This window comes from Pseudopipra pipra, chromosome 5 (genome assembly GCF_036250125.1).
Source record: "Pseudopipra pipra isolate bDixPip1 chromosome 5, bDixPip1.hap1, whole genome shotgun sequence".
NCBI classification, from domain to species: domain Eukaryota; kingdom Metazoa; phylum Chordata; class Aves; order Passeriformes; family Pipridae; genus Pseudopipra; species Pseudopipra pipra.
Genome location: NC_087553.1, coordinates 45,556,012 through 45,583,756, shown reverse-complemented (window position 1 = coordinate 45,583,756; position 27,745 = coordinate 45,556,012). Strand labels below are relative to the sequence as shown.

The 27,745-nt window shown below is 38.5% G+C and overlaps 2 protein-coding genes across 6 annotated transcripts in view; one reads left to right on the top strand and one right to left on the bottom strand.

The window, feature by feature from the left end:
* The window catches only part of IRAK4 (interleukin 1 receptor associated kinase 4), a 38,546-nt gene extending 14,163 nt beyond the window's left edge, over positions 1–24,383 (top strand). For 2 of the 3 annotated variants that reach the window (XM_064655872.1, XM_064655870.1), the window contains exon 12: positions 618–24,383. In XM_064655872.1, coding sequence (XP_064511942.1) covers positions 618–716 — 99 coding nt within the window. In that variant the 3' untranslated portion in view covers positions 717–24,383. The remainder of the gene's footprint in view (positions 1–617) is intronic. The other variant, XR_010430811.1, reaches the window with a different exon arrangement.
* TWF1 (twinfilin actin binding protein 1) lies at positions 1,965–21,983 on the bottom strand. Of its 3 annotated transcripts, none has more exons than XM_064655874.1 (9): positions 21,879–21,983; positions 18,730–18,807; positions 16,046–16,224; positions 14,755–14,850; positions 12,178–12,282; positions 7,510–7,635; positions 7,170–7,320; positions 6,629–6,750; positions 1,965–5,066 (listed from the first exon to the last, which is right to left on the bottom strand). In XM_064655874.1, the coding sequence occupies exons 1-9, from the start codon at positions 21,901–21,903 to the stop codon at positions 4,896–4,898; spliced, it is 1,053 nt and encodes a 350-aa protein (XP_064511944.1). In that variant the 5' UTR covers positions 21,904–21,983; the 3' UTR covers positions 1,965–4,895. The 3 variants fall into 3 exon arrangements, with proteins under 3 accessions (XP_064511944.1, XP_064511943.1, XP_064511946.1); XM_064655873.1 differs by lacking the exon at positions 21,879–21,983 and adding an exon at positions 21,419–21,547; XM_064655876.1 differs by lacking the exon at positions 21,879–21,983 and having other exon boundaries at positions 16,046–16,219.
* Positions 24,384–27,745: the final 3,362 nt, after the last annotated feature.

Sequence of the window (27,745 nt, the reverse complement as noted above, 5' to 3'; positions counted from 1 at the left end):
AAGCATGTGAGTTCCTGTTCTGTCATACTAGACCATGACTATTTGCAGTGCTGCTCTCAGCAGCGAGGTTTTGGCAGTAGTTTTCCTTCCTTCACTGAAAATGAAGCATGTCAGCTACCATTTCATACAATTAAAAAAAAAAGTTTTGAACTTGATTATTCTTCTAGTGAGGAATGAAAATGTGAGGTGTTAATTAGGTAAAACTAGTTAACCTATGTGGCAACTATATTTTGTTTTAAATACATATGGGGCAAGAAGTAACTTCCCTTTTCCACCTCAGGTTTTTTTTTTTGAGGTCTTCATACAGTAATGCCAGCACCTATAGACACAAACGGGATAAGAGTAGTCAACTTCTGTTTCCTTTGTTCCCTGCACAAACATTAAATTATCCTAGAATCCATAATTCTTTGTGTTAACTACTATAGTAAAGCTTTCTAGGACACAAATCAGTAACTTAAGTCATTCAAGCTATTTGTGAGTAATGGGATGATCTAGTTTCATAGAACTGGAGGTGAGAGAAGTTGGGTACAGTTCCTGGTGGGTGAAGACAGCTCCACATGGGAGGTGTTCTTGGGAGAGAGGGAGGGCTAATAAGGCTGGCCTATATCCTTTCTCAGCAGAGGAAGTGCCATGGAGGGCATTGGAAGATCACTGTCCTTGGTGAAATAGCCAACCTTTTGCACATTAAGGATCTGGAGAACAGTAACATAAAATGAGTTAGTCACCTCTAGAAGGACGTATGAATGAATGAAAAAAAGCAAGACTGATTTATTGGAATTCCAGGTAAGACTTTAGAAAACAATAGCAAGATGAAAGCAAATGCTAAGGATCCTAAGAAAGTTGCCTTTTTAAAATAGAACCTGGTAGGAAGGGCAACAGTTCTCCCCTTAGTTAGAGCAGGAGGTAACAGAATGGCTGTTGTGAGCCAGACCAGAGTTGTGTGCGCAGCCCTAGGGCCAGAACGTGAGCCATTAGTGGCTGCTGAGGAACAAAAGCAAGGACAGGATACTGCAAAGACAGATACTGCACTGGAATATTATGGCTTTAGACAATTTGCAGCTCAGTAACTCTGAAAAGGAAGCGAGGTCTCTGTTAGTTAAGACTATTAAAATTTCTTTGATCAGTTTGTCCAGTTGCCTTTTGAGCCAACACACCTTTTACCAGACATAGTGCTTCATATTACTAACGTGGCAAGTGCCTCATCTTCATACTTGGGTGGCCCAGCTGGGAGTTTATTTACCACCCACTGACCAAAAGGCAAATAAAGCTGCTTCTGTTTTTCCTGGTCACATAGAGGCCTAGCCTCTTCCTTCCTCTTGCCTTGTACCTGCTCCTCTTACAGCTCCAGTTCTATATAGCATTTTGCATTAAAATTATCTCTGAAATCCTAGTTCAGCACTTCTTCAAATGTCCTTCTTTCAATTGCAAAATTGCTGTATCACAGATTTCTCCATGGGGATGTGTTGGCAGGATAGTTAAAAGCCAAACCACTAGATGTTCTTTTCAGCTTGAATTTTCAGGACAATAGGAGGTCTTCAAATTATTTTCGGTTTAGACAAAAATTAATGGAACAACATAATTTGAGCAGTTTCATTATAGTAGCTCATGCTGAGCAAGTAACAACAGATAGAACTGTTAAATCACCACTTAACTACTTCAGCATTTTAAAAGGACGGAAGAACTTTTTGAAGGGGCTTATTACTGAAAGGAAGAAAACCTCAAGTGATGAACACACTTGAATACTGCTGTGGAGCCCTCTGTGCTGCTTCCATAAGGCAACAGGAAAGTATCTGTTTCTAACATGGTGATTTTTCTCCAATAGCAGGAATTCTCTTTCTACTCACCTCCTTTTTTATACCTTGCAATCACTTTCTAGTCCCATAGGAACTGCCTTTTGCACATTCTGATGTTAGAATATAGATCTTTGTTAAAGACACCATGAAATGATTCAGACACCACCAAACTAAAGCATCAATCTTTATTTATAAAGCAAATTACAAAACAGATATGGTAAACTTAGTTCATTTTAGCATCTGAAGGTGGTTCTCACTGAATACACAGACACTGTAAATCAAGAGTTTCCTTTATCAGTTTATCTGAGCAATAGAGCAATTATGACCTTGATTAGTTTAACCTTTGATAGGAGTGTTTTAAAAGATCAAAATCTCATGACCTTGCGACATAAACATTTAAAAAATAATTACCTGTTGTATTAATTAACTGTTTAATAGCTTGTGAGTTAACTGCAAGCAGCTGCATTGCTTTTGGGCTTTCTGAAGGCCAACAATTTGAATGGACACTTTCAATTATTTAATGACCAGAGACACTTAAAGGAATAACACCAATTAATGCCCACATTTTATGCTGGCTCTGAACATTCATTAAAAGTAATGGAGGCAACTATGCAGGAGTAAACTTGATAGATTTTAGGAAAAGATCAGATGCTTCTCATTGCTTTGTCAGGAAAACAGGCCTGGAGAGGCAGCCGGCAGCGCAAGACTTCATACGATTCTCTTTTTGGGGAAAGGTGAAGGGGAAACATGCTGGTTGGTCAGGGGTTTGTATACCCCCACAGAATATTTTCAAGTAAAATAACTTAGAATGTCTGGTTTGGGCTGAACTCTAAAGCAGCTCATCATAAAGGCCGTTGCATAATCACTTAACCAGCTCTCATCGTCCTCCAGATTAAGTTTTCCACCTTCTATTCTCATCTACCTAGGGCAGGATTAGGAAAAGAAACCCAAACAAACCCCCCCCACAACATGCACATAACTGTATAGTGTCAAACTGATCATTATTTAAAACATTTAGTATTAAAAAATTGAACTTCTTTACTGGCTAAAGAAAGCGTAAAGATGCACTCTTGCTATGGCTGGCACATGGGCAGGAATACTAAATTCTAACAAAAAACTCTCTAGCAGTAATTTTTAACTGCTTCAATCAAAGGTTTTCTTAAAACTAAACCAAACAAAAAACCCAAAGTGAATTAGGTGTGCTGCAAAGATTCAGAGTTCAACTAAAAATACATTTAATTACAGTGTACAATGAGCTGCACACAGTAACCATATTTAAAAAACAATTACACTTCCCTGACATGTAGTACATAGCAGAATCACTTCAAAGACCACGTCCTTACCCTAGAGGGAGAAGGCAAGAGGCAGGAAAAGAACACAGTGGCTAAGGGCAAGCAGGAGATTAGCTGAGGATCTACTGAATTGGACTGATGTAGTGTGTAAGATTATTGAAAAAAGCTGAAATGTCAAATTTCTACTGCACATAAAAAAACCACAGTAAAACCAACTATTGCAATCTTCACATTATATAGTGCAATCTCAGCTGTCAATAACAAGCTAGTATCTCTAAACAAAATAATAGATAAAACAAATTTTATCAGGAACTAGTAGTGTCAAAGAATTATTTCCCTGAAAAACCTAGGTTAAAAACTGTCTTCCACCAGCTAAACACATGATTCAGCTCTATAACGTGTATATCCAGCAGCTATGATAATACGCAGTGAACCAAGACTGGCAACTCCCATGTAGCTTTAAAAAACCCCAAACTGACAAAACTCAAAAACCACAGAGCTCACATACAAGACACTAAAATGCAAGTCCTCACTGGAGAATATAATCTATCACTAGTTTTTGCCTCATCACACAATTTTAAATATTTAAGGTCATCCAATACTTGATTTCCACATCTAATTCTCCCTTAGTCCACTTATTAAAATAATCTATTTTACCTCTTCCTATTAAACACATTACTTACAGTTCAATCAAGTTTAGACTATTCTGGCTGATTTTAGTATTTTGGAGAAGGGAAGCAGGGAGGGAAAAAACCAGACAAAATCCTAACCAGGTGCTTGCTGCCAGCAGTTATTCAAGACCTAGTTGGATTTCAGTTACTAATAAAGTTCAAACACTTAGGAAAAGTCATTTTCAGTTAATACTGCAAACACAGTAAGATCTCAATGATAACTCACCATTATGAAGCGAATCTATTTCAATGTTTACTGAATTTACACATTTTTAGATTTGAGTGCACAGATAATTAGATACTTTAGGCATATTGCTTTGAAAGCAGCTTCATAATCTACTGAGTATACTAACTCATGCACTTTTAATCACCTTTTACTTGGTCATTCAGTACCTAATATGTAAGGCTTCGGAGTGATACGTAAGACTGGAAAAGCTAGTGGTTTTTATGTTAGATTTCCTTAAAAGACAATTCCATGAAATTAGTTATAAATTTGAGATGACCAAGCGTTTGCATAGGAAAATACCCAGCTACTCCTGAATACTTACATTAATTTAACGATAACTGATTTTTATCTTTTCCATTACAAGAAAAAAACAAAAGGAACAAAACCAAACCAAACAACAACAAAACCCAACAATGCATCCTGTCAAAATCAGAGGAAAACCTTCTACTGTACTGATGTCCATAAGTGCTACAAGGAAAAATAAAGATTTAATTGGGACAATGCTATGTCATCTTTATCTCTTCTCACATGGAAAGTCTTACATGTTTCAATAGGCTGTGCATAAGAATACGGCTGCAACTTGCCCACAGAATACATGGGTTTCATAGTCTTATGTCTGTAAAGTTTATGATCACATGTACAACTATTAAATAATGGATTCTAAATTAAAATAAAGGGGTACTAGCTTAGTCTTACTTTTCTAGCTTTAAAATAATTAGCTCTTCTACATGTCATAAAACATGGTCAACAAATATAATCATGTAACAATATAAAAAGTGTTGAGGTCAGAAAAGAGAAGAGTAAAAAGAGCCTTTTTCCCCACTAGAATCTATTAATGGAATGATTTCAGTTCATTACCAAAAGCCAGAAATTAGTTTCCTACTGTAATAGTTTAACAAATATAAACAAGTTTCTAATCACTAGGTGTTTCAGTCTCTGCTGGACCTCTGATCAGTCTTCGTATTCCCCTCTTCCCCGCAGGACCTTTTGGTTTAGCAAAACTCTGTTTGTAAGCATGTTGTTTTGGATGAACTTCTTCATAAAGAAAGTCAGCAGTTAACTCATCACCATTATCAATTTCAATCTGGCAGGAAAAAAAACAACATTTATCATACTCATATTAAAGTCAAACTTAAAAAATATTTTGAAATTTTGCTGAAACTAAATACTATATTAAAACCGTATGTGCAATAATGTTCAAAGTCATAGCATGGAAAGTTCTCCAACTTGTGCCTAATGCCCTGAGAAATCTTGGATAGTTTTTCTGAGAATCCCCTTGATTCTTACCTGTATTAAGTGTGACTTAATTATTTTCCTGAAATATAAGCACAACTACACAGTACATCTGCCAAGAAGAAACTGGTTTTGTCTCAAGCTTTAGCACAGTGCACCTGTTAACACTAACCAGGAGAACACATTCCATGTAAAACTAGTGCTTGTTTACTTGTTTTAAGTATTCACACATTTTAAGAATTAAAAGTTTTCACTACAACATGCTTTAAACACTAATTGTAAAAGCAATGTGCATACATTTTTGTCTCTTGAGAAAGAGGGGAAGGAGTATAAACAAGCTTATATTATTAGCTGGCTACTGCCACTCAGCAAGTATTCAAGGCAGGGGAAAGGTAAAATAAATTTAATGAACAAAATGGAGGAGTGGGTGTTTTAATTTTCAAAATTTAGACATCTGAACCCAAATAGAAAGAAAATAGTGTTCTCAAGCCAAACTCCACTGTTTTGAAATGCAAGAATTTAAAATTCAGAGAAATGCTTTGGCCCTACTCTGCTGAGCATTCAACACTTCATGCCCTGCCAACTGTAACACTTAACAGACTTGCCAGCCACAGTTTTGCTGTTACAAGTACATGCCTCAGAAATTTCTGTCTACAGGAATTTTCAGGAGTCACATGGTGCATTTATTTTGTTGTAGAAAGAAAGTTTCTGAGAAATAATTAAATATAAAAACACATAGCAATAATCTATGTAATTGATGTCATCTCAGTAAAAATGGTTAATATTAACTCTGCTATTTTTTAGATAAACATCTCCACAGAAACCAAGCTCTCGCACAAATGTTAAGAAAATAACTGTAGGTCACAACTGGACCATTTCTGTGGTCTCTGCTCTGGAGGTGAGAAGCAACTTTTTGCATAGCAGTACAATCCATACAGTGTGAAAAGATCAGCTTACTTGAAAATCCTTGTTTGCCTCATCAAGGACTCCTAAAATAGCAGTTCTAATTTCCAGAACTGCAGCTTGAAATTATTTTGAAAATCCTTACATAACCTTGGCTTTAAGGGAATTTAGTTTTCAACAACAGCAATATGTTGTGCTCCAAAATATGACTCGGCTTTGAGTAAGAAATCATGTTAGTTCTTCAAAGTACACTCAAACACTTCCTTGATGCACAAGGATGTACTTGTTAAAGATCTGAAAGTGCAGAAATTATGAAACAGAGAAAAGCTTCCAAGACTTAACTTTGTATCTGGAGCTTCATCAACAATTATTTCCTGTTCAGGATAAACTTTAATAGTTACAGAACATTTTTCATTGTTTAGAGAAGGTGGTGACAGAGACAATTACAGTTTTACATGAAGAAGTGAAGAGAGGGATGGAGAAACTACCTATACACCCCAATGCACTTACCTTTCTAATTATCTGCATCCACAACTGTGTTTCTACAATTTCTAACAGTGGACTTTTGCAACTAGAGTAGAGCATTCGTTCTCGTATACTACAGGTATACCCTGGCATAGAGTAGATGAAAACTGCAGGGAAAAAAACAAACAAACCACAAATCAAACCGTAACTACACTCCATCAAAGCTTTATCATAAAATCATTTACAGCAGAGAGGCATTGGAAATCAGCTATGCAGTCTGAAACAGAAAAATGTAACACCATTCTGGATCTTTTTTGCTTCAGCAAGTGTTTAATTTCAAATGGGGGATAAGAGAATGGCCGGTATTTATGTTTTGACATTTATGGGTGTTCATAATCCAAAGGGATAGCTCATTACTTCCCAAACATAAGGACTCTCCTTCACAAGACACTTTCACAACCAAATGACTCTGAAATTTACGATCATGCTGACAGATTACTTCTATGACACATCTTTCTCTGCCTCAAAATTCCTAAAGTATTTGAAACAAGCCAATGAAGTTTCATATTGAGAAATTTTCTCATACTTATGGATTCCAAATAGTCTCCTTCATGTGTGTGCTTATACAGGAAAAAGTGGTAACGCGCAGCATCCTTTGGAACTCTTTTTGGCAAGTCCTTAAGTTCAGTATCAAGTGTGTTGGCCAAAATAATAGTTTCATTTTTCATATCAATTTGCTGTTAACAAAGCAAACATGAATACAGTTAATAGGCAGAAAGCAAACCAGAGAACATAACAGGATGAAAAAAATTTTATTTAATCTAATAAGAGTAATTTATCAGTGTACTACAGCAACACATGTTTAGCATGCAGGTAATTTATTTTATACTCACTATTAAAAAATAGTTAAAATATTTTATACTTGCCAGCTGTACATAATTGAGTTTCTTATTTTTCAATTTCTCCAAAGCCTGAATAGCTTCTTTAGCAATGGGGAATGCTACTCCTTGCAGTGTTTGATGCTTGGTGTCCACACCAACGTCTGCCTGTACCTGGAACGCAAGTTAACTGAGATGTTAAAAGAAACCTTTGCAAGCATTCGTTTGGTTTCATACAATGACTGGCAATGCATTGCATATGGTTACACACAGAGTTAGCAGTAGCTATTCCAGAGTAAAACACCTCAAAAAAATCATCCCTATATACAAGAGATTTGCATTTTTTAATTTACAGGTCATGTTTGTTTGCTAACCTGAGAAGTTTCATATCTCTGAAATGGCTCTGCTTAGCAGAGCAACAAAATCATCAGAGGGAAAACTGGTTCAAGTGTCAGTGAAGAAGCCCTAAGTTAAATTCTGGTATAAAGATACAATAATCCAGGAGGAAAAATCTTGATTTTCATATGCTGTTTTATACTTTTGAACTGACGATATTGTTTATAAACTTTGTTGTATAGTGAAGAATTTTAGATCAAAACATAGATTTGATTTCTAGGGAGTCAAAATTTTTGGAGGAACAGAGAAATTATATCTTATGAGACAAACTGATCTTCTTGAAAGAAAAGAACAACTATTCCCCCTCCTGCTTCAACACCCCCCCCAAAAAGCCTATACCAAAACCAAAGCAAACAAAATAAACAAACAAAATCTTCATTTCTTAAGGATTAGACCTTCTAGAAGGTCTAGCACAAATTAAAATTCAGCACAAGCTAAAAAAATTTTCATAATCCAGTTACATTAGGCACAAATTATTTGAGAGAAAAGGACAGTTAATTTAAAGCCATTTTTCAAGAATTTATGTTTATCTTAATATTCATGCAGTTTCTCTTAAAATGACCTCTGGCCTCCAATATTCTCCATTCTTAATTTATTGTCTAAGTACTAGCTTTTGAATACATTAACTTTCTTCTATGATTTCTCAAATACATTAAACATTGATTATGAAGGAGCAAAAGTCAGAAAAGTGTACCAGATAGAAAGTGTGGGTCTTAGATCTATCAACTAGATCTATCAACTTATTCAGCTTTAATTAAAAAGAGATGCTAATGAAGTATGAAACAAAATGATAAGAAAAATAAAAAACAAAGGTACTTGTAGCAACACTAGATTATACTCCAGATTTTGAAAAACAACTTGTCAGCAACAAGGAAAGAGGAAAAGAAAGCAGGTGGAGAGCTTACTTTTGTATAAAGATTGATAAATTTATGAATTAGGTTATAGAAAAAAATATTTGCAAAATATATCTGCATAAAACCCTGATCAGTAAATGTAAAATTGGCATCACAAAAATAATAAACTGTAATAAAATACCATACTATAGAAACCACATTAAAATACAATTACAAAAAAAAAAAAATGCTTCAAACTTAAAAATGAACTGTGAAGTGTGAGAGACAGGCAAGGGAAGAAAGTAACCCAATATAACTCCAGATACAAGAAAACAAACAAAACCTACTTGTTCATACTGCAACATATTTCAGACCTTTAAAGCAAAACAAAACCACCTAAGTTGATTATGTGTATTTAAATTCACACCGTAAGATTTAGTTAGTGATGGCTGCTGAGTGGTGGATAAAATGCCAGATGAAATTTCCTGTGAATAAATATAAAATAATGTACGCAGGAGGAAAAAAAAACTTCTCTTCTACCTCTCTGGTAATGGCGTTGAGCTAGCTACTACCATTCAGGAGCCAGACCTTGCAGGTCATTCTGAATATCTCTGAAAATAACCCCAAGCAAAACAAAAACCAATCCCGAACACTCCCAACCCACAAATGAAATGTTACGAATTGTTAGAAAAAGAGAACAGAACACATCATTACGCACTGTAGATATCAGTAACATGCCTGCATCTTGAATACCACATGCAGTTCTGGCTTCCCCATCCCTCCATCTCATAAATTATATAGCAGAACTGGAAAAACTGCAGAGAAAAGCAAAAGGATGAGAAGTATGGAGTGCCTTCTTGAGGAGGAGGAACTACCTAGATTAGGACTCTTCAGCCTGGAAGAGATAACTGATAAGGAATATGACAGAGGTCCATGGATATAGAATCATAGGACAGTTTGGGTTGAAGGGACCTTTAAAGGTGATCTAGTCCAACACTCCAGCAGTGAGCAGCAACATCTTCAAATAAACCAGATTGCTCCAAGCCCTCTCCAGCCTGACCTTGAATATTTCCAAGGATGGGGCATCTACCACCTCTCTGGACAACCTGAGCTAGTGCCCTACCACACTCATTGTAAAAAAATTCTTGCTCATATCTAATCTGAACCTGCCCTCTTTTAGTTTAAAACCACTAGCCCTTGTTCAATTGCAACAGGCCCTGCTAAAATATCTGTGCCCTTTTTTATAAGCCCCCTTTAAGTGCTCTGTAAGATTTCCTTGGAGCCTTCTCTTCTCCAGGCTGAATGACCACAACTCTCTCAGCCTTTTGTCACAGGAGAGGTGGTCCAGCCCTCTGATCATTTTTGTGGCCCACTCCAACAGGTTCACGTCTTTACTGTGCTGAGGACCCCAGAGCTGGATGCAGTGTTCCAGGTGGGATCTCACCAGCGCAGAGTAGTGGGGGATGATCACCTCCCTTGACCTGCTGATCACACTACTTTTGGTGCAGCACAGGATACAGTTGGCTTTCTGGGATACAGCTGGCTTTATCTAAGGGGAGAAGGAAACTGAGGATTGACTTAAAGACTTTTCTTTGCCTTCCCCACACAATCTGTAGGGTTAACAGAATAAATTAGTAGATAGCAATCAATGGTTCTTTATTTACATAGTACTCTGTCAAGCTGTAGAATATGCTGCCATAGGATCTGCAGCCAACAAAAACTTTATGTGGATTTAGAAAAATGACAAGTCTAGATGATGGATGAAAAACCCATTAAGAACAATTATATAGTAACACGTCATCTTTTGTGCAGGAAGATCCCTCCCTGCAAATGTTGAGACAAAAAAGAGTATTTAAAGTAATTATCATGGCCTTCTTGCCCTGCTCTTACATGCTTCCTAGGTTTCTGCCGTTGTTCACTCAAGGACTTGACAACAGACTAGGTGATCCTTTGATCTGACCCAGTAAAATATTTCTTACGGTAATTATGAAAGAATATACATATGGAAAACTTTTTAAAATCAGAAAGCTTTTCGTTTTCTAAGTCCAATTACAGGCTTTGTAATGGTGGAAACAATAAAGAGAAAAATAACGTAAATTGTGAGACGTTTCAAACAAAGCCAAAATGGCAGCAATCTTTATGTGTTTATCAGTTTATGTGTCTCTGAAAAGCACAGCTATTGCTGTTAAAGTTTCATAATAACACATGAAGTTTTAGTCTGGATGAATCAGCTGTTAACCGCATGGTATGTAGTGCATAAGAGATAATACTAATATCAGAGGTGATCACCGATCCCACTGAAGTTTTTCATTCATTAAATTTATTTTTTAAAAGCTGATCAAGTAAAATGCACTGTTTGATGATGGTGAATGCATTTCTACATCGAATTAATTAAAACCAGAAATGAAAAATAACGAAAGACACTACTGGGAAAAAAGTCAATAAACAACAAAAGCTTCAGCAAAAGCACAGTAGAGTGAAAACATAAGAGAAGATACACAGCTGAATTTAACATGATGGTTTCCCAGTATCCAGCTGCAGAAATAAATCATACTTCAAATACACGTACCACAGCTGTAAAATACAAGTTTCGAAAACAAACAAGGTCAGCACATGACCTATTTTAATATGCATCTGTACACAAACAGTGATTAAGTGAAGGAAAAATGTGAGAAAAAGAATCCTCTGAAACTTTTCAGTCACTAGCTAGCTGGCAATCATCAAATTATTTGGTTAAAAGCACTTGTTAGAGGTTTTTCTAAAAAGTGTTCATAGCGTAAGCAAATCAGTCTCTTAAAAAGACTTGGATTGGATTTCTATTTTATTTTTATTGGAATTCACTTCCTCTCAGTCTTAAAGATAAGTGCACTGGTGCTGGAAGCTAGGTATCTCTCCTTTAGGAATAAGATTGCTGAAATACTCCTGGCAATCATTCACTGCAATAGTTGCTATTTTGTGTTTTCTCTACAATTTCTGCCACCATGGGAAATGTATGTGGACAATCACAGAATGGCTGAGGTTGGAAGACCTCGCCAGAGGTTTATCTTGTCCAACCACCCTGCTCAGTCAGGGCCACCTACAGCCAGATGCCCAGTTCTCTGTCCAAACAGCTTTTGAGTATCTCCAAGATGGAGATTCCATAACCTTCCAGGGCAACCCATGCCAGTACTCTGTCACCCTTCCCGAGGAAGCACATCCAGTGATATTAAAAGCCAATGCTGCAACAATTAAGCTCTGCAGTTGCCAAGCCTCTGATTCAGACATGAGGCCTTTCAAACTCAGCAAGATCATGCCACTCCAACTCGAGTCATCATCATCCTGCAGTTTCAACTCCTTGAGAAATAAATTTATATTCTCATCCACTCACACTTCCTAAAACTTTCCATTTTCTGCTCTGCCTTTTTTTACCCTAGAAAGACATTTCCCTACAACACATTTGGAACTCTGCACCCTGTTTCCCACCCATGCTTGAAGATGTTCTAGGTACCTCATTAATCTTAATTTGTCGAAGTTCCTCTTCTGCTGCAGTCAAGGGTGCAGGGGAGGATTGTGATATCAAATATTTTTTATATCCACTCAGTGAAACATCATCCTGAAAGCACAATATCAATATTGAACATTTTTTTTTTATAATAGATAAATAGTTTTCTTCAAAGATTTTCTATGCAGCAGTACAAAAAGCAGTTATTGTCCATACATTTATGATCATTTTATTTGAACAGAATACAAGTGTAGGTGCATTTGCAAATTCAGCTCATCCACAACAGAGTCCTCTGTGCTGTTCTTGTTTTACCATGGGTAGCATTTCCACAATCAGTCCTTAATTACCTTGCTAATTAAAAAATTAGCATTAATGAAGACTGTGTCCATGAAGTTCTTCAGCCATCTTGGACAAAACCTCACAGAATTGCCACAATTCTAATAAATAATTAAAAAACCTATTTTGTTATAAAATTTACATGCTCAAACTGGTAGCTTATTGCTAGTTTTCTACCTATGAAATGGGAGACAGAAATGCTACCTTAGGTCAGGGAGTAAGCACCTGATACTGCAAATAGTTTAAGATGTGACATCACAGGAGCCTTTAATTCTGATAATCACTTTTATTATTACTCAGTGATGGTTGTGTCCCTCTACAAAGGGGTTGATACCACAGGCAAATGCTGTTTTGTTTTTATTATTAAGGTGGCCACTCAGAAAAGGGCAGGACTTCATGCAATCATAGGAATGTGATTTTATACTGAAGTTCTGAGAAGAGAAAGCTCCTTCTTAGTGTTTCCCCTTCTGAAAGAGACAGACTTTCCCAAAAACAATTTCCAGTGCCAATATTCCATTATGCCTTGTTTCAGAAGCCCAGAGGTACTGAGGTTAATACATGTGAATTAGCAGGTGGTACCATAACCAGGTTCCACCGGGATTAAGGACCTGGTTGCAACTAAACCATCCTTACGTTGTAACATGCTGGATGGTGATGATCAAGATTCTGAGTGAACTTAGAGACTTGAATACTTTGAAGAAGCTGTGATTTTCACATGGATGTACATTAAAGGCCAGCTACAATTAAGAAGCTTATAAAGCACTGAAACCAACAATGTAGAGACATATAAGCTGCAACATAATGAGCTGGGAAAAAGTGAGCTGCATCAATGCCATCCTCTATGTGCCCCGGGCCTATTTTGAAATAACAGTAAGACAAATGTAATGCTCCTTTCTTACAACTGAGATTGAAACTCAGACTTGTAGGGATAGACACAGATTCTACATATTGCATGAAGTGCTAATGGTTTGGTGCAAGTGGTGGTGAGAGATTAGTTGACTGAACAACAAAAAAATAACGACCTCTACCAGTAAACCCTCTTAGCAACTTGGTTATCTACTTCCCTAGAATACAGCCTCTCCAGAGAGGTTTATTTGCATGTTTGTTAGGATAATGAAGCCTCCATGACAGGTTAATGCTAAATATAACAAACTACTCAGTGAGCAGCAGAATTACTAGCCTCACGTCCACCACAACAGCCCATCTCTCTTTCACAGGCTTTTTCCCACTACAATATCCTCTATTCTTCCCCAAACTTCCAACTCCTTCATTCCTTCAGCACCAGCTGCCTGTCAATAGTGGCGGTGCTTTGGTTCAGATTTTTCAGATGAACTGATTAACAGGTCAGACAGAAAATAACTGATGCAGTCTTTGCTGAAACAGGAACTGAGTAATTATAATTTGAATCTCTGTGTAATCTCAGTTCTTATGAAAACTATGAGAATTCTTTATCTCTGAGAATTCTAAGTTGTATTTCTTTTAAAACTGGCAATGGATTAAGTCAGAACTGTCTGACATCTGCTTGACAAACAGGCAGACATCACAACCATGTAAAACTTGTTTCTCACAGAAACTAAGGTAATAGCCCCATATTTCCCTACGTGCACAGCACTTGCAGCCTTTGCAACATCCTTTAGACACTTGTTAGATTTCATATATGCACCCTCCAATTATCTTACCGTAAGTGAACAATCAACTATTAGTATTTTCATTGAACAAATCAGTAGCTACTAAAAGTCTGTTTCCCAAAGTCAAGATGGCAGCCTTGCATGTGAGGTACATTCTATGGCCAAATCCTAAAGAACTGACAACTTTATAGCCTTAGTTTAAGAGAAGAACATTTGTTTTCAGGTGCTAGCTTACAGATCACTGTTCTAGCCCATCCAGAGCCACATATCTAAAGTGGCTTGTGTATACAACCGGCCCAGAAGTTAGTGTTACAGCTTTCAGAGGACTCACATACACGCAGTGAGATTAAGAGAGGTGCCTATTATGTTTAGATTATTTAGTTTTCATAACTTAACTATTTGAAGCAAGGGCTTCTTAGCCTGAAGATATTACCTATATTTAGTAACTTGTCCAAATGAGATCAAATACACTTGAACACTGTAATAATACACACAGCTTTTAAGTCTTTTTTTTCCTTAATCAAAAAAGAGCAGAAACACCCCAAATTCATACCAGTAATATCAGCTAGTACATTTAGTATTTAAAGTCAATGTCCTGACTTTAAAAAGAAAAACATACCTGTACCGTTCCAAATACTTCATCCTTAATGTGACCACCTCCAAATTCTTTCTTAAGTGTTGCTCGGGTTGCTGCATATAACATTTTCTGACGAACCTAGCATATAATAAAAGAGTGGGGGTTTGATTTGGGTACTTTTTTGCTCTTTGGTGTACAAAGAGAATCTAACATGGTGTACTATGTCCATTAACTAGTATCTTTCTTGAACAAGTATTTTAAATGTTGGAATTCACTATAACCTGGTAGAGCTCTGGATCATGATACTCACACGTGCTATTAAATTCACCAGGTCATAATACTATGTATTATTATCACAGTAATTGCAAAACTGAATTGCAGCTTTAGTAAGAGTATGAGGTTTTTTTAAAGTGGAAAAAAAAGTCAACATAATCTTTACTAATTTTAAATGGGAAAACCCACAACTGTATAGATCTTTTGTCACTGGTCTGTGTACTAACGGATACAACAGACAGCGAAAGAGCAGACTGGAAATAATAACTCGTTATTATTTTTTATTTGATAGTGACTCCAGATACTGATGGTTCAACTACAGAGTAGAAAAGTTATATTTGCTCCCTATCAAATTGTGTCTAACATGGTCACTTATTCCTCTCTCAACAGTCTCATCTTCCCACCTTATTTAACCATCATGACATCCTCTCCATAATACTTCACCTTTTCCACAATCTTCTCTACGCACTCCAACTTTCAGTATCTTACTATTTCCGAACTACTAGTGAAAGCAGTAGGAATACTGGAATAGTTTTACTTTCTGTCTTCCCTTATCTCACATTCCCAGAACCTGCACACAGTATCTTAGTTTCTCCTATAAAACCTTAACTCTAAGGAGTTCCTCTCAGTTCCCTCCTATGCTCTTGAATTACTGATTAAGAAGCAGTAATTCTGTGGCAAGCCAAACAGAATAAACAGCCCGAGCTCACACTATAATCCTTCTCTCTACGATAACACCCATTAAGATTTCTGTCCTATATCTTTTCATGAATTTTTATGAAATACTGACAGTAAGACAGACAAACAGGGCAAAAAAATTGTACTTAGTGCTCTAGTCAGGCTAAAAATATATTGGATCAGCTGCACTCCATCTAGACCTACTGATTTGCTCTTCAATCAGCTTCAAGAAACATTTTTCCAGTTTTCTTGTGGGAATGTAGGGGGAAGGTTGGGGAATGCTTCATTCCTTAAATCCTTTTGCTTCATATCTAGGATTCAGATCAAATGGCCCTGTTGAAAAATCACCAACAACATGAAGCCTCTGATGCCTGTTACTTACAGGAGAGTGATCAGGTGACCATGCAATGAAGATCCATTCATATCCTTGAGCATTCTGAGAATCTAATCTGTATAATATATAACATGGTTGCTTGTCTTCAAGAAGGGGAAGGACAAAGCAATCGTAATCCTTTTCCCATGATCCAACTGGCCGTCTAGAGGATCCCACAACAAGCTGCTCTACAACCAATATAAAGCTACAGGTTAGCAACAACACAGTTAATATTGTTTTTCAAAATTAACAATCAAAATAAGCAGTTAATTGGACACTTTCGTAATTATGTCCACAAGAATGGGAGTCAAGAACAGTCAACATGAAAGCAACTGAATTCCTATAAAAGCTGTGTATATTCAAACTCTAACTCACTTTAACCAAAATACAAACATTTGAAAAGTAATGTGCTGGTTGTTATCAAATTCTTTGATCTGAAGTGATACTACTGATGTTAATTTTTTTAGCAGCACATACACAGAAGGGAAATAAGAACTGTCTTCTGCCAGTTTATTTTTAAATTGAAATGCCTAAGTACAAATGAGAGTAACCTTTCAAATTTTATAATTATAATTATTGATGCTCATGCTATAAAATATTAGTGTTTGCACCCATTGTAAGGAGTCAATAACTCAGTTATACAGTGAAAAGAGTCTGGAATGAATATGCTTGCATTAATCACTTTAACTTGACTATGTAAGTAGATAAACCTCTTTCTAATACAGCTTCATAGCTATGGTCTTTAAATGACTGAAGTTGTTTATCATGTATAATTGGCTTAAGTCTGTATAGAGTACTTCAAATGGTATTTAATTATGTGAACAGCTGTAGCAACAAGATTTTTCTGTTATTTATGCATCATATCTCAGCTTCCAAAGGAAAGTATTAGTATACTGTCTTATAAAACATTTATCAGCTTCCCATTACGTACTAGCCCCTACAATTGAAATAGAAATACCTTGTTTAAATGGGATCCTACAACAGTTTGAGGACCATGGTAGTAGCTAGTATACAAGTTACCTTTTCAGAGTCTAGGACTTAATTTCTAGAACTTCAGACAAAAGTGAAACAGTATACAAATGCCTCTACAGCAAAATTTCAAACAAAGGACCCTTCCACAGTAACTCATAGAACATGAACAGCTCAGGGCAAGGGTGTTTGGCCTTTCCCTAAATTAGATGCGAAGTATTTGAAGTTGTACACCTAAACCAGAGTATTCAGAATGTACTCACCAATTCTGAACTCTAGGTGGATTTATACCTACCTGGATTTAAGACACAATCAGTGGAACGCTACTGCCCTGCAGCAAACCTCTTCTCTTATTAACTCAGATTAGCAGAACTCTTATTTGCCTATTATCTGTTGACTAAGGGCAAGGAGTAAGGACTATAATCTGTTGCTGAAAGCTCCTACAGACAGATGATGCAACTGTCCTTCTTTCAGTATTCTGGGAGTTTTACAGGTTTCTTTTCAAACTGCAGAAAATAGTATCAAAGACTAGATTTTGCTTCTATATAGAGATGAAATTGATATATATATAAAAATATATGTACATGTATACATACACACAGAAATGAAAAAAATAGGGAAAGTTTTCCATTTGTATCTTATTTCTAGGCTTCATTTCATATTATAAAGTTGCATATACACAAAAGCATATAGTTTTTTCTTGCTTAATGGGGAAGCAAAATTCAATGGTATGTCAACATTTACTACCTTATGCTACTGAGAATTTACCACTGAGTCCTGCCTATAATATTACTACTGCCACTTCCTTAAGGAAAGCTATATTAAAATGTCAGAAGACTTCCTAAGTAAAGCAAACTTAAATAAGGTAACAGTAGGTTATTTGCCTAACAATAAAAGTATGTATATGTATATATATACATGTACCTTTCTCCAGCTAACAGCTATTTCAGTGTACTGTAAATGAATGAAGTCAAGAACAAAAATCTTCAAAGTGGACAAATTACACACTTGAAAAGATGGACTAAACCATCTTATACAACCAATCTGCATTTCTATTAAAGAAAAAAATAATTATATATTCTATCTTTCAATGTTTGCAGCCTTGATCCCTTGCCAAGAAGTTCAAAGATCAAACTCAAGTTCTGACAGAAATTATGTAATTTTCTATTTATACATACATGTGAGTTTTAATTTTGAAAATGTATGTAAAGTTACAGATTTTTAAAGATATTTTCCATGTAGTCAGATTACTACTTAAATATCTGCTTTAATAGGACTTTCTACATGCAGCTAATCCCAGCATAAAAGGCAGATAAAATTTACAGTTCATCTAAGGTGACTAGCTATTGTGTAAGACTAGCTTTCTGTCTCATGAAAGTAACCAGAGTGCTAAAACACCACACAGGTGTAGAAATTTTCTTTCCCTCTACTCTTTCTTTACTAAGAGATAAAAGTAAGCCCATTTATATTATCCATATGATAAATGGATCCAAGCAGTTATTGGTAAAATATGACATTTGGGAGAAAAATTCAAATGCAAAAATACAGTAGCATTGTAGTAAAAAGCTTAGCATCACTAAAACTTAAATTTTAACTTCTGTATAGGAAAGACCTTAGTAACATTAAGTTTGGCAAAGTTTTGTTTTTAAAACAATTGTAGGTCATTAAAACAACTAGGAAAATATCTAAAAGAATCAGGGAAAAAAGATTAAAATTTTACTAACCATTATCAATGACTATTTTTAAAAGCCTATATTGTCCATTTCTTGCACCAACAAAGATGTCTTTAACACTTCCACTAGCTGAAAAAGAGAAAATAAAAGTAATCAAATTAACACATTTCACTTCCCTTGGACAAAGAACATTCATGAGGGTAAGAACAACACTGGAAAAACGTACAACTGGCCCTTTGCTAGAAAGTTGGACTGAAAAAGGAACACAGGAGTGATGCTCCTCCTATTCTGCATACTGCTCCAGCCACCAGCATGCCACAGAAAGATGAAAGCCAACATTATGAAACCGCTCTGCTTTCTAGCATACCATATGATTTTCAACAGTGTGAAAATTAAAGATGACATCTCATCGATCTCAGGTTTCAGAGTTAACACCTGAAAATATAATATGATGCCTCTCAAATTACGATAGCTTCATGAAGTCTGGAGGCTTAGTACAAACTTTCAGACAGAAACTTTACACCTGCCAGGAAAATGTTAGAGTTTGTCTGGCAAAAGTGATGATCTTTCCTGAGTACACCTTTCCAAAGAGTACCAGTGAAAGCTTCCAGTCATTGCTCATCTTTAATACCACCTTATTTCCTTGTGTGTTGATGACATTGTTCAAGCTCCAACCTATTGCAATGGGATAGGTTTATAATGAATTTGCAAAGAAGTAACTAAAATATTTTTGAATGTCTGTAAATCACATAGACAAAACACCATAAACGTACAGACTCGCTTTCCTAAGCACACTGAAGAACTGTGCTTCAGTTGCGTGAAGATCATTCTTATCTCAACTGCTCTGCTATATAATCCGAGTGCAAATCAGTTTAATTATACCATGGGCAGGATTTATTGAAGAACATTTATTGCAAGTTGGTCCTTTAGTAATCTCACAGCATAGATCGTTGTACCAGCAAAACAAACATCAAACCAGGAAACATATAAAATGGATTATTTATAGTCAGGTTGAACAGGTGGTATCCAGCAACATTACTGCCCATATTCAAAAGATTTTACATTTATGTCCATCCAAATGATGCCAGGCCCATTCTGAGAGTCCAAAATGGCATGGGAGGGAAATACCATGTTAAGCAAACTGAACTGCATCGGGTTACCAGTTCAACCCCAGTTTCATCCCAGTTAGTATCTCCCCACTAACCAGTGCAGACCCTGCCAGTAATTTGCTGCTAGCTTTTCTAATCATCTCTGCTGGTCCTCACCATTCCATTGAGCAAGCAAACATTGCACCACTTTCTAGACCTTTTGGTTCCCCCAGGACTTTTTTTGTCCTCTTCTTGTCTATTATCTTTTTGTTCCTTATTCTCTCATTTCAACTCTGCGCACCAAAACAAGACCAAAATACAGCAGTCCCTACACCAATTTCAAAACTGTGACAGCTCCTCAAAGAAACATTTTGAGACTCCTCTGAAACCATCTTACTATCAAATTATCTGTGAGTTTTTCCTCATAAAGGCTTTTAAATTTATAACAGAATATTATTTTCTACTTAAACTTTTTGCATAGCAGAGGCCTACAGAATCAAATTTTGGATTTATTTCACAAATATTTTACAGGGAATATTATTTTAAAATTATTTAGAAGATTGTGAACATATTCTGTTGTATTTTCCTACAGCTTAATGCATTCTGTGACTTCCTACACTATTTATCTGCACTGGCCTGTTTGAAAGTCCAGTCCTTTTAAGCAACTGCCTGGTACACATCACTGTGCCCATGACTTCATTTCTGTTTCCAGAAAAGAGCAGCCCATGCTGCCAAATCTTGTAATTGTTTATGAGTGACAGTAGCCTGTTTGTAGCTAAAGCCAGCAATGGCACAAATAGAGCTATTCCTCTTCCAAATTGCAGAAGCTTTGCTGCAAACAGGACTCCTGATTAGTGCCTGTGAGGCAGGATCCATGCAGGAAAGCTGCAGAGTTCTCCACAACTCTCCTCAGAGGACAAATGATTCTCAAAGACATGAAGAGGAGCAGCAGAAGAGGGAATGAAGAGCCACTAACACTTTTCTCTGGACTGGAAAAAACAATTCCAGATGCACCTCTAGCTTGAAAAGGGTTGACAAACTTAAAACAGGCAGCTGCAAAAAAGACCAAAGACTGGCATGCAGAGGAAGGAAAAGAAGAAAAGCAAAAGGGTGCAAACTACATACAGCCAATGGACAAAAAAGGGCATAGACGAACAACCAAGAGCTGTCGTGGCTGGGACAAAAGTCACCTTCAACAATAAATATGGGAGAGCAGGCAAAGTACATGGTACTAGTCACTGAATACACAGATTGCAGAAATCGAGACAGTAAAACCCGACCCCTCCATAATCCTGCAGTATAATCCCTGCTTAGCAATTCTGTGATTCGGGGGACCTGCTAATACTATGAAACAATACGCTGTCGTCTTCTACTTGCTCTTCGCTTACTCCAAGGCCTGGAAACACGGGGAGAAAACGTTCCCATGCACTTTTCCCCTTGGTGGCCTCCAGAGATGGGCTTTTTAGTGGACTCTCCTGCTCCAGGGTTCCTGCTTCTCCTCGGGGCTCCAGGAGGGACCCGGCAGCGATCCCCCGCATTTCCCTCGCTGTCCAACCCATCCCAAACCCGCGGCTGCGACCCCGAGCAGGCGACAGCCCCCGGCTCAGCGCACACCCCGCCGCGGCAGGAAAACCTGCACCGGGGGAAGTTACCTGAGCCTAGGGTGGCCCTCCCCGCCATTCATGGGGCTCTGCAGGGAACACTTTCCAAGGGGGAGGATAGGGGCAGTTCGCCGTGAGGATAAACCCTGCGGGCTTCGCCTCACTGGGGACAGAGCTCTGGGCTCGACGCCGAGGGCCGTCGGCCGCCGGGGCCGAAACCAGCAGCAGTTCCCCCCGCCCGCTCGCCCCCTCCCCCCTCCATCCCGCGGCGCAAACGACGGACTCCTCCGGCAGCAAACAAAGGGCGCAGCAGTGGGAAAAACCGCACCGGGAACGGCCCGTTAACCGCCCGCCGCGGCCGCCTCCCCCCGTGCCGCGCCCCGACCCGCGGGGAAAGGCGCTCCGCCCGCCTCCCGCCTGGCCGGCGGGGGACAGGAGAGACGGGGACCGGCTGTCAAGAGGAGCAGCAAGCACCGCGGAGCGGAGGCGGCGGAGAGAGCCGCGCGGGTACCTTGTATGCCGGTCTGGTGGGACATGTCGCACCGCCGCTCCGGGACACCGCACCCGCCGCCGCCGCCTCCCGCCCGCCCGGCACAGCCCGGCCCGGCCCGGCCAAGCGCACGTGACGCTCCGCCGCCACTCAGCGGCCGGGAGAGAGCGCGGCGCCTTCCGGGCCCCGCCGGCCCGGGCCGGCACGGGGGCTGCGGGCGGAGGGCACCGCGCTGGCGGCCCTGCCCGGCCCTGCCGCTGGGATCCCCCCGGCCTCGCCGCCCCGTGCCCGCTCCTCCTGCCAGCTCCTCTCGGTGCTTTAGAACGGGGATGGGGCGCAGCCCTCCCTTCTCTTGCTGCCTTTCCTCTCCTCTCCTGTCGCCCTCTTCATCTGCCGTCCCAGAGCCTGCGGGACACGGGCATCTCCGGCGCAGCGCCTGCGGTCATCCTGCCTGGCAGGAGGGGACATATGCTTCTCCCTTCCCGGGCTGACCGAAGTACTAAGAAATAACTTAGGTGAATTTAGTTAATCTGTAGGAGTCTGCGGTGGAGACCTCTTGCTCTTGGTTGGAGCAGCGGGGAAGGAGGCATCAGGTGTGACAGCAGGCTGCCTGTGTGTACTATAAACTTTATATTGAACAGTCCTTGACAAAGAACCCACAAGTCAGGGCACAGAGCCCAGACCCACGGCTCGCTCAGATCAAGCCCTTGCCCCTGACAAGGCAGTCTTTCTCTGTTAATTTTGCAGTATTTGGTACATGGTGGCACTGCATCAGCAGAAACAGTGGAGATTCTTCTACTTCACTGTGGATCTGGCGGGTGAGCCACTCATCTGCCTAGGCAGGGCATGGATCCAGGCAGAGAAGGGGTACATCTGCTTCTCAGGGCCCTATCCACACAGCCAAAGGCTTTTAAGCCTTTTCAACCTGTTTGCCTCAGCTTTTTCTTTTAAAGTTTTCTGTGAAGCAGTCCTGCCTCGTGATTTTAAGCATGCTCTGAAGGTAGGTTTGCTTTTGTAGCTCTTTCCCAGGCACATCTGTCTACAGGTTGAGAAGCACCATCCTCTTAACAACAACAAGATGGGTACTGTATCTCCTTTAAAAATCGCTTTAGTGCCATGTAGTCAGCATTTTTAATCTGTGCTGTGGTCTGAATTAGACTCCACAGGAGAAATGTGCATGCTGTAGGCACTTAATGCTGATGATTCCTTCAGATTCCTGGGAGTTAGCAGGTTTTATGGGGTGCTATTCAACCTGAGAACCTAAGTACTGTAAGAGGGTATACCAAATATCCAGCCCAATGGACCAGGCAAGAATTGAAGAGTAAGGCAAACACATGGTAATCCTTCCCTGGTTCACCTTCCCAGCCTCCAGAGTGCTGCAGCTCAGGAATTTCTGAAGTCAGCTGTGTTGATAAATGTGAGTGCCTGCACTTTGTCAGATCCCCAGTTTAAAGAACATGAGGGATTTAGTGTCCTATTTGGGAAATGTAAAACAGCACTCTTACTATTACACGAACTGTGCCGTGTAATGCTAGTCCAGCAAATGCAAAGTTGATATGAAGACACGTCATCAGCTAATGAGCTGGGACTAACAGCAGTTGAGGAAAACCACAAAGCTGCAGTTCATCTTTCTTCTAGCAAAAAGGATGAAAGAAACAGGGAAAAGACTTAATGTGAAACCAAGAAATGAGAGACAGGTGGTGCCTACCACCTCAGAGATCAGCTCTAGTTCCTCTATTGTAAGCCTCCAGTACCATAAGAAAGCAAGCCTTGGAGAAGAGTTTTTTCAACAGGAAAGGAGTACTAGAGATCCAGCCAGAGAGGCAACCAAAGATGTGGTTCTATCACAATTACTTTAAATCACTTGACCCCACACCTGCCCCAGATTCTGAGTTCTTAGTTCCTCCCTCTTTTGGTGTTAGTGCTTGTAAAGGATAGGGAGGTTTATTTGTTAGCATATGTATTAAGTAACTTTTTTCTTTTTATTGATTAAATTTTATTCCCTGTATTTGAATTATTTTTTTTCTAGTAGATAGAAGATTTTTGTATCTAATTAAGGCTGTGATTGTTTTGGTAGAGACAGCATACTGTAGTTTCCCAGGTTTTAAAAAAGATTTTTTTAACTGAATAATAAATGACATTTTGAAAGAGGAAATACTTTTAATAGACTTTGATGCAATATTTTCTGTGTGACATCTGGGTCTTGTTTTCAGTGTCTTTATTGTCTTTCCCTATACATTTACTTCTTCATTGATTTAACAATTCTCTATTCACTTATGCTTGTTTATTAAATGCTGTCGTTATAATCTCTGTGGAATCATCAGTTCATTCAGTTCATAGTTTGCTAATGTTATGTGAGCATTTTCTCCTGTTGTAATGTTGCCAGGAAGGCCTGTCCCAGGTTTGACTATAATTGTCCACCTGACAATGAAAATGCGTGTATTTTTTTTACATACAATTCTTATTACTGCATTCTGTGCCTATATTGAGGTGACACTTAAAACATTAAACTCATTTCCAACAGCAGAGGAGTGAAAACCTTCTTTGTACTGGGCAATATTATAATTTCGTTTTCTTGCTGTGGAGCTCCATTGCCTGTAGATGTCTATCCTGACACTCTTCAAAACTTCAGCTTAGATTATCTTTTCCCCCATCAGCATGTTCTTCAAAAATAACCATATTTTAAGATAATTAAAGTATTAGACAGTCCATCAGCAAGATGAACTTTCTTCTATATAGACTAAAAATTAATAGCGACTACTTCCTTCAGAAATATGTGAAAACTTCACTTCTTTAACTCTGTTTGCTTCTAGTAATCTCCATTCCAATGCAATCATAGGTAGCTAAACACAGAAATTAGAAACCATACCACTCTTAGATTTCCTTATAACTTTGAGAATATGTGGAATGTGTACCTAGCAAATGGGCTTTGATTTCTGAACATGCCATTGTTATCTTTTTGTAAGCCTCCGTATATGTAGGTCTAATCAACCAACACTCTATGTTCAAATCAAATAACAAGGTATTACTTTGTGATGACCAGAGCTAATGGATAGTATGCTATTAAGAGTTATTGCTGTAAGAACTCATTGCTCTCTTGCCATTAGAGCAAGTGTTTTTCAGTACAGTGTGGACAGCTCTCACTTTATGTTCATCAGTAAGTTTTTACAGTAGGAATATATCTCTTAATTTCTTTATGCTCTGAGGCATTTCTGTTCATTTCTCATAAATTGGCAAATAAATCATTTAACTCCTGTATCTTACTATCCAAAATCTGAGGGACTTTTCTTTCTGGCTGCTTAAACAGCTGACACAGTAAGTGATTTCTGCGGGTGGCCAGGAACATGCTAGAGAGACAACTGTTTTAAATTGAATTGCAATATAGTAGATAGCCAAGACTGAGATACTGGGGCTCTCCTAGCCATTGCCATTGATGAAAACAGATCTGCAGCAATAGGTTTTGCGATCCTAAAAGTTGTAGAAAATTGATTTTTGTCATGTTTTGGGTATGCTTTGCTAATAAGATGCAAATATCCTGTGAAATAAACTGAACAAAGCACAATTGGTGGGACTTCCCATGTTTCTTATATCTTTCTGTTCTGGTAAGTACTTCCAGACATTATTAAGGAGTTGATTCTGAAAATTTTTTAAAATATCTGTGTCCATTTCTGATCCTTATATGCTGATCTGGTAAATCTGTAGATAGACACTAGACACAGCATCTTTGCATCCTCTATGCACATCATAATGGACAATATCACAGTCAAATTGTTTCGTGCTCTCAGTGATTTTTATGTAGCCCAGAGTAGTTTGCTTTCTGGGCTACAAGCAGATATTGCTGTTTCATGACCATTTTTTCCATCCACCAGTATCCCCAAGCCCTTCTCAACAGGGCTGCTTTCAATCTGCTCATCCCCCAGCCTGTATTGATGCCAGAGATTGCCCTGACTCAGGTGAAGGACTTTTCACTTGACCTTGTTGAAGCTTATGAGTTTCACATGGGCTCACTTCTTGAGCTTGTCCAGGTCCCTCTGGATGGCATCCCATCCCTCAGGCAAGTCAAGTGCACCACTCAGCTTGGTTTTGTCTGCAACCTTGCTGAGGGTGCACTTGATCCCACTGTCTGGGTCACTGATGAAGAATTAAACAGTACTGTCTTAATACAGACCCCTGAAGGACACCACTCATCACTGATCTCCATCCTGACATTGAGACGTTGACCACACTGTCTAGATGCAACTATCCAACCAATTCCTTATCCACTAAGTATCAGGTTACTTCTAATGGCTCCTTGTATGTTTCTCATTGCTGTTTTGTTTTATGATCTTATTCAAATTTCCAAAGAAATTAAGAAAATTTCAAAAAAAAAGAAAATTAACTGCTGTTAGTTAATTCCACTTTTTGATCTAGGAATCATGACAAAAGCTAAGACCTTCTGAGAGATGTTGGTGGGTGAAAGAATGGGAAGACCTGGGACAAAGGGTTCTTCCTACTCATGGGGTCCTACTTGCTGGAGAGGAGTTCAGTCAGACAGGCTTTTCTCCTGAGTCACCCACAAGTGACACCCAGGTTCAACCCATAAATTACTATTTAATAATAGTAGCAGGAAAACATAGGAAGTTTTATCCCCAAAGGGCTCCATGAGGCTGGTTAGGGATTTTATTAATAATTGTTTGTAGAAAGCATTCTGAGATGTGGTAGAATAAAATTCTAACATAGACTCTTACTCTGCAGTGCTTACTATTTAAATAGAAATGTGGAAGAAAGTTAGGAAGAAGACTTGTAGTGAAAGCTGAGTAGTTGCATTTTCCCCTTCTAGCATTTAAGACTGCTCTGTTAATGCTCAGCTTCTTGCACTTAATTCCCAGCAGAATAAGACCATCAAAGATATATGCTATGTCTCAGCTTAAGCGGAAGGTCTCCAGTACTTCATTTTAGTTCCAAAAGTTTCTACAGCGCACTCACTGCTCTTAGAAATGGAAGGAGATTCAATAAACAAACAAAGGACATTTTGACCGCACTGTACATTCTTACTTGTTCTCTCAGGCATTTATTCAAAGTGCCTGTCCATTTTCAATAGATTTTCAGCTGCTAAATAAATTATTATATTGTAATATTTTTTTTTTGCATAACTATGCCTTTTCACAGTACATTAGCGTGAGACAAAAATAACAGACATTTGCCACAAGCTATTCTTTGGTCATTGAAAAAAATGTCTATTTGCATAATAGATACTGCATATCCCTATAAACGAAGAGAAGAAGCTTTAAAGAAAGGTCACAAAACTTGGTCTCCTCATCACTTTTCAAAATTAAAAATCTGACAGCAAAATCTCAACTCTCTAGGCATAGCAGTATATATGATTCTCTTATTACATATCTTCAGACTGTGATTAGCTTTCTCATGTTTAATATTGGCACGTTTGATTAATTTCAGTGAGATTATAGTTCTGATTCACCAAGTGCTACCATTTGAACAGTCACATTGAAGTTGTTAGCAAGCGTAAGCCACTTGTATTCCTGGGGTTTGACCCACTGCTTGGATGAGCCATGCTTTGCACAAAACACCTGTATGTGCCTGCTTCACAAAGTCAGCTTTTCTCCTCATTTATATTTGTGAAATGTCTGCTTTGTCATAGCCTCTGTTGAGACACCTAATGCAGCAGCCAGTGCCTCACTGTATTCCCTGCCCTGGCTGCATTTCTGTTCCCCCAATTCAATCAGTTGTATATGACACTACATGATCAGCTCTCAGAGTCCTTTTATTGTAATAGATAACATACTCCAATTTCAAGTATGCAGAGATTTGAAAATTAATTGCTTGAGTTACCACACTGTGCTTGAGCTTAAGAGCATGTTTCTGCCAAGACGCAAAAACTAGTTCTGTCA

Coding starts and splice junctions, on each gene's coding strand:
- TWF1 (XM_064655873.1), bottom strand. CDS start 21,446: ATGGCGGGGAGGGCCACCCTAGGCTCAG. Junction 16,225..18,729: donor AAAAATAGTCATTGATAATG/GTTAGTAAAATT, acceptor TATTGGTTGTAG/AGCAGCTTGTTGTGGGATCC. Junction 5,067..6,628: donor GGATGCAGATAATTAGAAAG/GTAAGTGCATTG, acceptor TTTTCCTGCCAG/ATTGAAATTGATAATGGTGA.